This window comes from Protopterus annectens, chromosome 1.part2 (genome assembly GCF_019279795.1).
Source record: "Protopterus annectens isolate FY-2018-M chromosome 1.part2, PAN1.0, whole genome shotgun sequence".
Taxonomy (NCBI): domain Eukaryota; kingdom Metazoa; phylum Chordata; order Ceratodontiformes; family Protopteridae; genus Protopterus; species Protopterus annectens.
This window is the reverse complement of record NC_056727.1, coordinates 943,669,438-943,683,587: the sequence shown is the minus strand read 5'-3', so window position 1 is coordinate 943,683,587 and position 14,150 is coordinate 943,669,438. Positions and strand designations below refer to the sequence as shown.

Genomic DNA, 14,150 nt, shown 5'->3' with positions numbered 1-14,150 from the left:
CAAGAGGAGGATTATTCTTCCTCTGACCAGGTTTCAATTTCCTCAGATTCTTCTGAGGAACAGGGTTACTCTTTTCCACCTTATGAAGACTCTGATGCTGAAGACTCTATTCCCTCAGCATCTCCCCCTGAAGACTACTCCTTTGGGGAAACTTTACATACCTTGAGGGAGCATTTCCACTGGGAAGGCCGGGACTACTCTGATTCTAAGAAAAGGCTCCGAGAGTTCCTTTTACTAACCCAGCACAGACCTCTTGCTATCCCTCCAATTTTAGATATTGTGGATGATGTTTACTTGGAGTATAGTTTAAATCCAGACTCTCTACCTCCTGCTCTAGCCAAACCAGTCAGATACTACAGAGTACCTGACTCTCACAAATTCCTTTATAAAAGCTCTGTGGCTGACCCAGAAACAATTTCTCAGGGTCCTAAGGGAGCTAAAGCTTCTATGGCTAAAAATCATGTGCCCTCTGAAAGGGATTCCAGAGCCCTAGATAGATGGGGAAAGAAAATGTACACCTCAGCAACTCTGGCTATGAGAGCATTAAATTGTCAGTTTCACATGCTGAAATATCAGCAATTCCTAATGTCTCAATTAAAACAAAAAATGAGCACACATACTGAACAGTCTGAATTCAAGGAAATGCAGGATCTGTTGCATGCAGTTGAACAGGTGGGCAAACATACTTTACAATGCGGATTTGATTAGTTGGAAGCTTCCTGTAGAGCAGCTGTTACTGGCTCTGTCATACATAGACATGCTTGGTTAAAAGAACAAACCTTTCCTGATCATGTTAAAGCAAAATTATTGGATGCACCTTTACAGCAGGATGTCTTATTTGGTGTCAGAGCAGAAGAGGTTTTAAAGAAAATGGAGGTTAAGGCAAAGTCTATGCAGACGGTCAAGGATTTTTTGCAGGTACAACCCCCTCGTTTCAGCAGAAATTGGCCAATAAAAAACTGGTCCTTTCCAGCTTCTGACAGATCACAGAGGGGTAAATACAGACGTCCAAGGGGCAGAGGTCAGTCACAAGGCCCTTACAAACCTCACGAATGGGGTACTGATACCCAGAACGGAGGATAAGACAGGCCCCAAGCTAGCAGAAGACAAACACAATGACTCAGTACTCAAACTACCAAGCAAATCTCTCCTGGCAGCTCCCTTGGGAGGAAAATTAGCATTTTTTGCAGACAACTGACACATCATCACAAAAGACAAATGGGTCCTAAACATCGTCTCTCAAGGATACAGATTCCACTTTCATACCTTACCAAGGATAAAAGGCATGCCAAACCTGCCATCAAATTAATGGGCAGAGGCACAAAAACAAATTACAGCTCTCATGGACATGAGAGCCATTCAACAGGTACCTACACAGGAGCACGGACAAGGATTTTACTCTACTCTTTCTAGTCCCAAGAAAGGACAAAGCATGGAGACCCATTCTGGATCTTTCAATTCTGAACACCTATCTGCAAGTACCAAAATTCAAGATGCTAACACTACAGCAGCTTCTTCCCATGCTGGGCAAGAATGCTTGGCTAGTCATGTTGGACCTCAAGGAGGCATACCTGCATGTCCTTATCAGACAAAATTGCTGAAGATACCTCCGCTTCATTGCAGGTTCAACGCATTATCAATTCTCTGCACTGCCCTTTGGTTTATCTACTGCGCCCAGGGTCTTCACAAAATGCCTGGCACCAGTAATTGTATACTGCAGACAAAGAGGAATTCAAATATACCCGTACCTGGACGACTGCCTTATTCAAGCAGAAAGCAAGGACATTCTTTTAAAGCATCTGGCATTTGTCAAATACCTTCCAAGTTGCCTAGGGTACACAGTAAACGAAAAGAAATCAAAACTAGTGCCCTCACAAAACATAATATTCCTGGGTGCCAGCTTGAATACAACGGCCCAGATGGCTTATCTCACGCCAGACAAGCAACAACTGACTCAATATTTTAAAATAATGGCAACAAAGACCCAACTCCCTTCAAGAAAAATTCTGCAGGCCTTGGGATTCATGGCATCTTGCATACTACTAATACCATTTGCAAAACTGCATATGAGGAAATTACAATGGTACCTGAAAAGCGTGTGGACTCGCCACAGCTTGGAAACAATGATACCACTCATTCCCTGCCTTCAACAGGAGTTTCTATGGTGGGCACAGGCATGTCACCTCAACAAGGGTCAGCCTTTCACCTTACTCACAGCCAGGCAAACTATGACAACAGATGCATCGGACTATGCCTGGGGAGCACACATGGCAGGACAGTGCATTCAGGGCAAATGGACTACAGATCAGAGGCACATGCATATCAATCAAAAAGAAATGCTAGCAGTACAGAATGCCCTAACAGCTTTCAAGGACCTCTTATACCCAGGACAACTAATAATAAAGACGGACAATACCACAGTAATATGTGGTACATAAACGAGCAAGGGGGCACACATTCCTACCTTCTGTGCAGGCAAGCAATGACCTTGTGGAACACTGCACTGTCTTACCAGGTTCGATTACAAGCACAATTCCTGCCAGGAAAGAAAAACACATTGGCAGACTACCTAAGCAGAAACCTCATGGATCCACACGAGTGGAAATTAGATCCACAAGTATTTGCAATGATAGCTCAAAAATGGGGACACCCAGACATAGATCTGTTTGCAAGCCCCCAAAACTACCAACTTCAAAAATTTTGCACAAGGACATTCCATCTACAAGCTTGGAAAGTGGACGCCCTCTCATTCAGTTGGAAAACATTAACAGTGTATGCCTTTCCTCCACTGCCTCTTCTAGCAAAGGTACTGCTGAAAGTCAGATTAGAGAGGCCGCAAATGATGCTCATTGCACCAGACTGGCCACGCCAGCATTGCATCCAATTCTAAAGAACATGGCCCACGGCCCACCATGGATTTTACCACAAATTCCTCACCTGCTCACCCAGCGAGACAGTCAGATTCTACACAGCCAGCTCAAGACTTTAAACCTGGCTGCATGGCAAATTACCTAAACAACCAGCCAACACCTCTATCCAAAGCTGTTATGGATGTCATTCTGGAGGCCAAGAGGCCCACCACCAGGAAAACCTATTCAGACAAATGGAAAAGATTTTGCGCCTGGAACCAGGCTAAAGGCCAAAATCCCCTTGATACAAAGATTCCTCAGGTTCTACAATATTTAACTGAGATGTTGCACAAAGGACTTTCCTTTTCATCTATTAAGATCCACGCCTCAGCAATTTCAGCTCATTACAACACGGATCCTCCTTTATTCTCACATCCACTCCTAAGACAATACCTCGGGGGCTAAGAACACAAGACCGCCAAGGAGAGCACCAACACCTACTTGGGATCTCAACTTTGTTCTGGAAAAGCTTACACTGCTGCCCTTTGAACCAGCTTTTTCAGCTGATTTAAAATTTCTTTAATGGAAAACTGCCCTGCTACTAGCAATAACCTCAGCTAGAAGAGTCTCAGAGCTACAGGCACTAATGGCAGTGGAGCCTTTCCTCATTTTTCATCAAGCCAGAGTCTCTATGAACTAACCCTTCCTTTATGCCAAAGGTGGTATCCAGTGTTGCCCTAAACCAAACCGTTCATTTGCCCACCTTTTTTCCCAAATCCCCAGAACAAAGGAGAGACACCTGCACTCTTTGGACATTCACAGGCAATTACGTTGCTACTTGGATAAAACTAAGGCTTTCAGAAAAACTGAACAGCTCTTTGTAGCCTATGCTACAGGATCACAAGGAAAAGCCATCTCAAAACAGACTATTTCTAAATGGATAGGGCATTGCATACGTTTCTGCTACACGCATCATGGGAAACTGGTCCCACTCCACCAGGGCTACAGCTACATCAGCAGCCTTTCTCAGGGGAGTGCCAACCAAGGATATTCTGGAAGCTGCAACTTGGAGTTCAGTGCACACCTTCACCAACCACTATCACTTACTTACCTCTATACTCTATATTCTAAGACTAGAGCTGGTTTTGCCACTGCAGTTTTGCAGGGCCTACTAGCTTCTTCTAACCCTGTTTAACTCCACCTCCCATCCTTAGCTTTGGGATTCAACCCAAGTGTGATGACTGCAGCAGGGTAACACGATGAACATAGTACAGTTTTGTACCTACCATAAATGTAGATGTTCGAGTGTTCACCCTGCTGCAGTCCAGGTTACCCTCCCTCCATCCCCTCTAAACTAGCTGAACTTATCTATACCACTCTATTTTATACAACCTCTGTGGTGTATTTGCTTGTGCCCAAAGGTATTGTTTTATTTTTATCTAGCAATATATATATATATATTTTGCCTACCTATTGGGAGCAGCTGACATCTGGGGCAAGAAAAACTGAAGAAAATTGCATCGGATGCCTCTTGTATACCCCTGGCGCACTGACGTCAGGGAAGAAGCGACAGCAACTGACACTGGACCAAGACTTTGGAATTCAGGCCGACTGCGGGACCGCCTGATGGCAGGATAACCCAAGTGTGATGACTGCAGCAGGGTGAACACTCTAACATCTACATTTATGGTAGTTACAAAACTGTACTTTAGATGCATTTGTCTACTGGTCTTTGTTAAATTGGAATTGTTCTGCTGCTACCCAGATGGCTGCTCTCAAGTTACATTAGTAGTGTGGACAGACTTGGTTTATCATTGCCTTTTTTTTCTCTCTCTCTATCTTTCTCTCTCTCTCCAGCAATTTACAGGCCACTCGTCAGCAGTGTCTGTCTTGATGTTTGCCACAGTTCAGCCTTCAAGCGAGAGTCATCCGTTTGATGGTATCACAGGTCTCTACTTCCTTTCTGGAGCAACAGATGATAGACTTCTCAGTGTCTGGTATGACGATTATTTTTTATCCTGTTTTTAATAAACTAGTGTCAGGTGTACCTTATGTCTTGATTTAGAGGAAGATATTTGCTGGTGGCTTGAGGGATTGTCTCTGAGGCTATGCATATAGATGCTTTGCTTTTGCACAGGTATGTGAATGTCACTGAAAATGGGATTTTGCAGAAGTGAGGGGTTTAGTTTGGTGGGGAAGAAATAACTAGCTATCGAGTTGCCAAGGGGGTATATTCTTGTTGATCAGCTTATGCATTAAGATTATACGTTGATACTTGTCAGTGTTTTCCATGAAAGTTACGTAGATGTGGAGGCATGTCTGACATGTGGACAAGTAATTCAGATTGGAGAACTTTAACTTTTTTTTTGGGGGGGGGGGGGGTCACTGGAATGATGGCTTGTATGAACATTTCACTGCTGCTTACTTTTGCGATGCCCTTTGAGTTTTTGATTTGACATCTCACCAGTAGAAATTATAAGTCCTAGTTTCAGCTTCTAGCTGAAGTTATCACTGATTCTGTGGTGAGAAGTAGAGCATCAGACTGACTTCCACAGCAGAAACATTTTTTTAAGATAATTCTTTATGGTTTAAACACCCAGTGTAGAAGCAGCCCAGATTGTAGGTGTAGGATGATATTGTAATTTATGTAAAAATTCTGGGTCATGATTACAGTCCTAGATTAAAATCAGTGACTAGTGTGTCAGAACTTTCTTGTTGCTGAAGTGTGTGCTCACCTGCAGGCTTCAGGTGATCGATCGGTCAGCCTAACACTTCTGTGAGGCAGATGAGTACCCCATTGGGAATTTCTGTCAACATTGTTTGTGTGTGTGTGAAGAAAGCTGTTTTTTTTTTCATTCAAAATTTTCTTACTTTTAGCTTTGAGAATTTCCTTCCACTGTTTGTTTCAAGGGATTACTCCACATCTACCCAGCCAAACGTTCCTGTTTCCTCCTGTCTTAGATCAGATGCTGTCTCGGGGTTATTGACCCTGTTCCTCTAGGTCAGAGGTAAAAGATTTTATTCAGGAAACTTTCTGGCACCTAAGAAATAAGGAACCTGGAGACGTGTTCCTAGACTTTTCTGAAGTTTCACATCAGAATTCAGTATGTTATTTCTACAGTTTCTCTCTCATTTTACCCCTCAGTTTTCTGGAAGCTTTAAATTTTAAATGTTTACCATTGCATTCCAGTTATCAAGGATTTCAGATGTTTTTTTTTGTTTTTTCTGTCTAGTTTATATTTTGAGTTTTCTACCTCGCACTTTGGGTTATCTACAGATCCAACGGTGTTTACAAAGTCTCTGTTGTAATAGCCTAGTGCAAGTTTCAGGGCACTTGCATTTTCCTCATATAATTGTTTGATTTTTTTTTTTTCCCCTTTCATATTGCTTCACAGGTTAAGAATCTTTGGCTTGGGGGAATATACCCTTTTGTCAGCCTAGTACTTCAGGTGAATAAGTAGAAATCTTCTCTCATTTCATCCCACAGTTTAGTGTTTTTGAGAGGTCTTCTGGATATAGCACTCAGGATGGTATTTTGTTCAAGACAAAAGTGAAGTGTTACAGTAAACAATTTCTGGTATTTTGCATCCAGACTCTAGCATGTGCCAGGTAATATCTCAGAATTCTAAGATTCATGGCCTCCGCAATTCTCATGATTCCTTTGGCCAGACTTCACATGAGGAAGATTCAGTGGATTTTCACATTAGACTCTACACCAACATCCCCTCTTATTTTAAATTCCAGTGCTGGAGTTTGTGAAAAGGGAGTTGGGATGAATCAGTTGAGTCTCAACCTAGGTCTTCCTTTGTTTCAGCCCCTATCCTCCTGTAACCATTTATGTATTTATTAGACTTTGCTTGGAGAGCTGTGTTTACATTGAGTGCATGTACAGGGCCTCTGGAACAAGCAAGCAAGACATTGTTAAAAGCACAAAAAGGTTAGAGATGCCTCTAAATGTTCTGTGGCTGAACCATCTTTGAACTCCATGTCCTCTGCTAATAGTCACAGGCAACACCACAGTGGTGTGATGCACAACTGGGGGGGGGGGGCAGGTTTTACCCCCCTTTGCAGACTAGCTTTATGGTAGCCTGGGATCTTGAAATTCAGTTCAGTCCGTCCCTCCTAGAAAAAAAAAAGCATACCTAATTTATGCCTAAAGTGGTTTTGGAGTTAAGCTTTTCATCTATTTTTTTTTCCAGATTGCACAGAGCAGCGGTCTCCAACCTTTTTTGCACCAAGGACCGGTTTCATGTAAGGCAAGGACCGTTTTCATGTAAGACAATTTTCCACGGACTGGCCATTGTGCACACAAAAAAAATAAAGTGCATAATAAATACAACTGTTATGCAGAATGAGTGGGAGCCCTGAGCTTGTTTCCCTGCAATGAGACAGTCCCATCTAGGGGTGATGGGAGACATTGACACCCAAAGTGTGATGCTCTTCATGTTTCACTGTTGCAGTCATTACATTTGAGTAATCTGCTGGCAGGTTGCTCTGTCGGTCTGAATAACAAAGTCTTGGGTCCTGCGTCTGTTGCTGTCTCCTCTTCCATGACATCAGGTCATCAGGGGAATAAAACATGCAGCCGATGCCATTTTATTCAGTCTTTCTTGCCTCGCGGTGCCTGAAGCAGAAGCAGTTCGCAAGTGCCAGTCGGCAGACTCCTGAAATTTTCGTATTCGAGTTTCAGAACCGAAGTCTTCAAACTAAAGCTTAAGTACCCCGTTGGGGAAACGTTTTCTTGCTCCTTACCGATGTCAGTAATAGTTAATAATTGCATTACTTGTGGGAAGCAAATACCTCAAGGATTTTCATTTGTACTGTATTCCTTGCCTAGGCCCTGATCACAACTTGCCTTGCTGTCGGTTTTGTGCTAGCTTTAACCAGCGCACTGTTAAGCGTCTTTATATTTTTGCTTCTAAATATTTTGGTTCAAGATTTAACTATCCTGAAATGTCGTCGGTTAGCAATCAGACTACCAGAGTTCACAAAAAAAACACAAGGGAAAAGACAGACAGAGGTCCAAAACTGACTAAGCTTCTCCTAAGCCAGTCCCCGGTTCGCCGGTACTCAGTGAGGCGCTTTCGCAGCCCCTGATACTCGCTACTTTTGAGTCGCATGCCTCTACCGAGACCCATTCGGAGTTCGGTATGCTGCAAGATTTCAGAGTATTGAACCCGCGGATGTCTCCCTTGGATGGGTCCGGAGCCGCTGAGCAGGCACCGCCTTCTGAGGGTGTTTTCAGGCCTCAACATTTTTATATTTAACAGACGCCAGCAGCAAAAACAAGGTCAAGAACTATGTCTAAAAAACCAGCGTATGAGCCACATGCTCAGGCCCTTATGCCTAAAAAACAGATTATCAAAATGGCTGAGGATTTAATTACCTTGATCAGGGGTTCCCAATCCCCCCTGCTAAGAAGCCTAGACAAGACACTGATTATGAATCTTCAGATCAGGTTTTCATTTCTTCTGATTCCTCTTCTGATCAAGATTTCTTTGTTCCACCCTTTGAGGATTCTGATACAGAGGAATCCATCCCATCTGCATCTCCTCCTGAGGATTATTCTTTTGGAGAGACTTTGCATACTTTAAGGGAACATTTTCACTGGGAGAGTCAGGACTTCTCTGAATCAAAAAAGAGGCTTAGGGATTTCCTTCTTCCTCTGCATATGCCTGTGGCTGTACCTCCTGTGTTAGACATTGTTGATGTGTTCTCGGAATCAAGCATGGCTCCTGATTCCCTGCCTTCGGCTCCTAGTAAGCCAGACAGATATTACAGGGTTCCTGACCCCCACAAATTTCTTTTCAAAAATCCCGCTGCTGATCCTATTTCTCAGGGTCCCAAGGGTGTTAAGGCTTCTACATTCAAAAATCCTACCCCTTCTGTTAGAGATTCCAGGGCGCTGGATAGATGGGATAAGAAGGTTTATACGTCTGCAACCTTGGCAATCAGGGCTTTAAACTGCTAGTTTCATACGCTTAAATATCAACAGCATGTTATGGGCTTACTAGAAACAGAAAATTATGTTAATTTCTGATTGTGTGGAAAATAGTTACACAGGATTTATTGCATTCAGAACAGGTTGGAAAGCATACTTTGCAATGTGGTTTTGATTCCTTGGAGGCCTCCTGTAGGGCCGCCATTACTGGATCTGTGATTAGAAGGCATGCCTGGCTCAAGGAGCAAAATCTGCCTGATCATGTTAAAGCTAAATTGTTGGATTCCCCTTTGCAGCATGATACTCTGGTAATAAGGCTGAAGTGGTTTTAAAGAAAATGGAAGACTAAGCTAAATCTATGCAAACTGTAAAAGATTTCTTGCAAGTGCAGCCACCCAGGTTCAGTAGGCACTGGCCTACTAAAAATTGGTCCTTTCCTGTGTCAGAGCCACTGAGGGCAAACCCAGGTGCTCAAAAGGCTCCAGATATCAATCACAGGGTTCTTACAGGTCAAAGCAGTGGGGTGCCTCCACCTCCAAATCTGAAGGAAGCAAAGCACAACCCTACAGTAAGCCGTCTCAAGTGACTTTCCTCTACCATCTCCAAGCACTTATCTTTTGGCAGCCCCCTTGGGGGGAATACTAGCATTTAATGCTCAAAATTGGCAGTTAATTACCCAGGACAAGTGGGTATTAAACATAGTATCCCAGGGGTACAGATTTAATTTCCATACTTTGCCAGTTGCACACGGATGGCCGGATCTGCCACAAAACCAGTGGGCAGAGGCCCAGAAACAAGTCATGTCCTTCATGGATACGGGGGCTATTCAACTGGTACCAGAAAAGGAAAAAGGACAAGGTTTTTATTCGACTTTTCCTGGTACCCAGAGAAGACAATTCATGGCGTCCAATATTGGACTTATCGATTCTGAACACGTTCCTGGACATTCCAAAATTCAAAATGCTGACTTTACAACAGCTACTGCCTATGCCAGGCAAGAATGCTTGGTTAGTAACTCTAGACTTGAGGCATACCTGCATATCCCAATAAGGGAATCATGCAGAAGATACCTCTGCTTCAAGGCAGGTTTTTTGCATTACCAATTCTATGCACTGCTCTTTGGCTTATCTACTGCGACCAGGGTCTTTACAAAGTGCCTGGCACCAGTAATTGCATCTCCTTGCCAGGTGGGCTCCCCAAGCATAGTCTGATACGTCTGTAGTTAGGATTTGGGTGGCAGGGGGTAGAGTGAATGACATTCCCTTGTTTTAGGTGACATGTCTCTACCCACCAAAGAAACTCCTGTTGTAGTCAGGGAATGAGAGGAATCATTGTTTCCAGGCTGTTAGTGTTGACTCCATAAACTTTTTAGGTACCATTGAAGTTTCCTCATATGCAGTCTCTAATATAGAATTAGTAGAATGCAGGATGGCATGATCCCCAAAGCCTGCATTCTCCAAACCAAATACATCTGCATAAAAAGTGAGTGAGCCAAGAACAGTATGACCAAAAAAATTAACTAAGAATACTCCACCAGGCACAAATGAATCGAAGCTCCAAGGAAAAATTGCTTTAATAAGCACTTAAAAACTCCACAGTAGAGACTGGATCAGTAAAAGAACAATAACGTATCCACATAGACGTTTTCGTCGACAACTTCATCAGTTATACATCAATTTTAAAATGAGGTGGTTTTATATACTGTTTGAATTTAATCACAGATCTCTTGTCCAATCAAGCAGCACAATAAATTAAAATCACTTAATTGAGTAATTTAATTCATGAAAGCCATGTTAAAAACACTTGCAAAAATGAATACAATTCACTAAAACCATTTATACTCAAATTGTTACATATTTAGTATATATTTAATGTAAGTTTTCCAATGCTTTAAAAACTTTCTATACTTTTAAATGAATCTCTTTGAAAATGTTACTATATAACATGTCATTCAGACTTGTAGGTTTAATGTTATAACCAGACACCATCTTGTGGTCATTGAGTTAATTACAGCCACACACTAAACTTTTTAAGCTGAAAATACAAGACTTGTCTTTTGAGAATGTATATAAAATTTCAAAACAGTGAAGATCATAAAATAGACCAAGGAAGAACTTCATTAAATCAAAGCTTGGCAGCCCTCATCTTTAAAACTGGGGCCAATGATACCATGTCATTGAGCCCAAAATTACGTTCGCATCTAAAAGAGCTGCCAGTACAACTCTTTGTAGTCAATAAGTGTCTCCCACATCCCCCTCTTGGGTTAGTGGGAACAACTTCCAATACAAAATGAGTAGCCTGTGGTGTTACATTTTGTTGAATGCCTACTCAATGCATTTTTTCTTTCATCACCCTGACATCATATAAGTGCTCGTATATTCTCTGTCTGAGCTTTCTTTCACTCTTTCCGACATAGAAAGAGGGACATTTTTGCAAACGGCTAAATATATGATGCCTTTAGTGTCACAATTGGCGAATGTATTTAAACGGAGGGTCTTATTCCTTGCTTCTAATACCATACTATCCCCACAAATCAAATAAGAGCAATATTTACATTTCCCACACTTTTGTAAGCCCTTCTTGGATTTGTCATAATTGTTACACACATTGTTTTTCTTCCCCATTTCAAGATAATTCTTGATAGTTTTCCCTCTCGATATCCATGGGTTAATTCATTGTCAAAATGCATTCAAGATCTGAAAATTTTGAAAAGTTGTCCCATTCTCTAGAGAATATGTTCCTAACAAAGGCAGATTGTTCACTGAAGGTAGTGATTAACCCTGTCCCCTTTTCAGCAAGATGACCTCCCAACCCTGAAGTATGAGTGGTAGTTTCTTCTATCCCTAAGATTGGGGCAAAGGTGTCTGATCTTTTATACTAACCTCCTCCAACACCTTGTTAAACATCTCTAAAGGGTATCCTCTCTGAATAAAGAGATTCTTTAAAAATTCTGTTTCCTCCAGGAAAGCTTTGTTGTCGAGGTCATTCTACTGCACCTAACCAGTTGCCCTTTCACCACACCCTTCTTCTGATGGGGGATGGCAACTGGTAAAGTCTGAATAAGAATTAGAAAAGTTTCTTTCCTGAAAATTCTTGATGACAATTTCCTTCTTGTTTCTCAATGTGAACATCGAGGTATTTTAACTTTTGTTCATCAAAATTGCTGGTAAATTTCAGAAATGTGGAGGTGTTGTTAACAAAGGTCAAAAGGTTGTTAAAGTTTTCCTCACTACCCATCCAGAAAAAACATAAATCATCTAGGTACCTAGTGTATAGGAGCATTCCTTCATCAGAGGAGAATTGAGAAGAAAAGTTTCTTCCCAATAAGCCATGATAATATTGGCATATGTGGGTGCACAATGTGCCCCATTGCAACACCCTTTCTTGTTTAAAGTACTCCCTTGAAAGTAGATGAAATTATTTTTAACACTATTTCCATGAATGTTAAAGTATTGACAAAATCAATGTGTGTTAGTTTTTACTTTCAATTAATTTTTCTTCAAACCAAGAAAGCCCCAATTAGTGTGGGATGCAACCAAACAAATCAATCACGTCCATAGTTCCAAACCCAAGACGTTCACTATACAATGAAGGTTTAATCCTTCTCAACAAGTCCCAGGAGTCTTTTAGAACATTTTCACTTCCCTCGAGTACTTGTTTAATTTTGTAATCAACGAATTTTGCTAAAGGGGCTGTTATTGATCCTTCAGCCGACACAATAGGTCTGAGGGTGGGTCACAGGCATTTTGTGGACTTTGGGAATCCGAAGATGCAGGGAATCTTTGGTTTATCTACAAACAAAAATTTGTAAGTGTCTTGATCTATTGAACCCTGCATTAACATGTCATATAATAAAAGATGAATCTTTCTATAGGCCATGTTCACTTCGTTAATGGATACCCTGGTGTATTTTTCAGAATCATTAAGTAAGTCCAACATTTTCCCTTCAGACTGTATTGTGTCCATGACTACCACCCTCCCCTTGTCTGGTTTCATTACTCTCAGGTTGTGATTTTCACAAATAGTTCTCAAAGTGTTTTCTCTTCCTGGGTTAAGTTCGAATGAAAAGTTCTTGTTGTCAGGTGATTCCTTATCTCATGCTCAACTTTCAATTCAAAATTCTAAGTTGGGGGTGAGTCGGGGTTGAATGTACTTTTCCGCTTCAAACCTTGTCCCTGATAATCTGACTTTTTGTCCTTGAAAAAAAGTTCCAAGTTCTTTTTCCGAATAAACAATTTAATGTCTACCAATAGTTTGAAAATATCAGTTTTTTGTGTAGGCACAAAAGTGAAGCCTTTGGAAAAAAGGTTAAACCAGCTCTTGTCAATACTAACACTGGAATAGTTATATATATTGAACCCGTTAAAACTCCAGGTATTCAAACTGTTGATAATGTCAACTTCCTGTTCAATCCTTGTGTCATCTAATAAAATCTCCCCCCCCTCCCCCCCTGTAGTTTTTTGAGTTGTAGTAGACCCTACCCTGCTGCATGAGCAGGGTAATTTCATCTACTTTCAAGGGGAGTACTTTAAACAAGAAAGGGGTGTTGCAATGGGGGCACATTGTGCACCCACATATGCCAATATTATCATGGCTTATTGGGAAGAAACTTTTCTTCTCAATTCTCCTCTGATGAAGGAATGCTCCCTATACACTAGGTACCTAGATGATTTATGTTTTTTCTGGATGGGTAGTGAGGAAAACTTTAACAACCTTTTGGCCTTTGTTAACAACACCTCCACATTTCTGAAATTTACCAGCAATTTTGATGAACAAAAGTTAAAATACCTCGATGTTCACATTGAGAAACAAGAAGGGAAATTGTCATCAAGAATTTTCAGGAAAGAAACTTTTTCTAATTCTTATCTGCACTTTACCAGTTGCCATCCCCCCCATCAGAAGAAGGGTGTGGTGAAAGGGCAACTGGTTAGGTGCAGTAGAATGACCTCGGACAACAAAGCTTTCCTGGAGGAAACAGAATTTTTAAAGAATCTCTTTATTCAGAGAGGATACCCTTTAGAGATGTTTAACAAGGTGTTGGAGGAGGTTAGTATAAAAAGATCAGACACCTTTGCCCCAATCTTAGGGATAGAAGAAACTACCACTCATACTTCAGGGTTGGGAGGTCATCTTGCTGAAAAGGGGACAGGGTTAATCACTACCTTCAGTGAACAATCTGCCTTTGTTAGGAACATATTCTCTAGAGAATGGGACAACTTTTCAAAATTTTCAGATCTTGAATGCATTTTGACAATGAATTAACCCATGGATATCGTAGAGGGAAAACTATCAAGAATTATCTTGAAATGGGGAAGAAAAACAATGTGTGTAACAATTATGACAAATCCAAGAAGGGCTTA

General features: G+C 41.4%; 1 protein-coding gene across 1 annotated transcript in view; it reads left to right on the top strand.

The window, feature by feature from the left end:
• WDR43 (WD repeat domain 43) overlaps positions 1 to 14,150 on the top strand; it is a 1,886,673-nt gene that overhangs the window by 491,429 nt on the left and 1,381,094 nt on the right. The window contains exon 5 of the mRNA XM_044059887.1: positions 4,707 to 4,846. Coding sequence (XP_043915822.1) covers positions 4,707 to 4,846 — 140 coding nt within the window. The remainder of the gene's footprint in view (positions 1 to 4,706; positions 4,847 to 14,150) is intronic.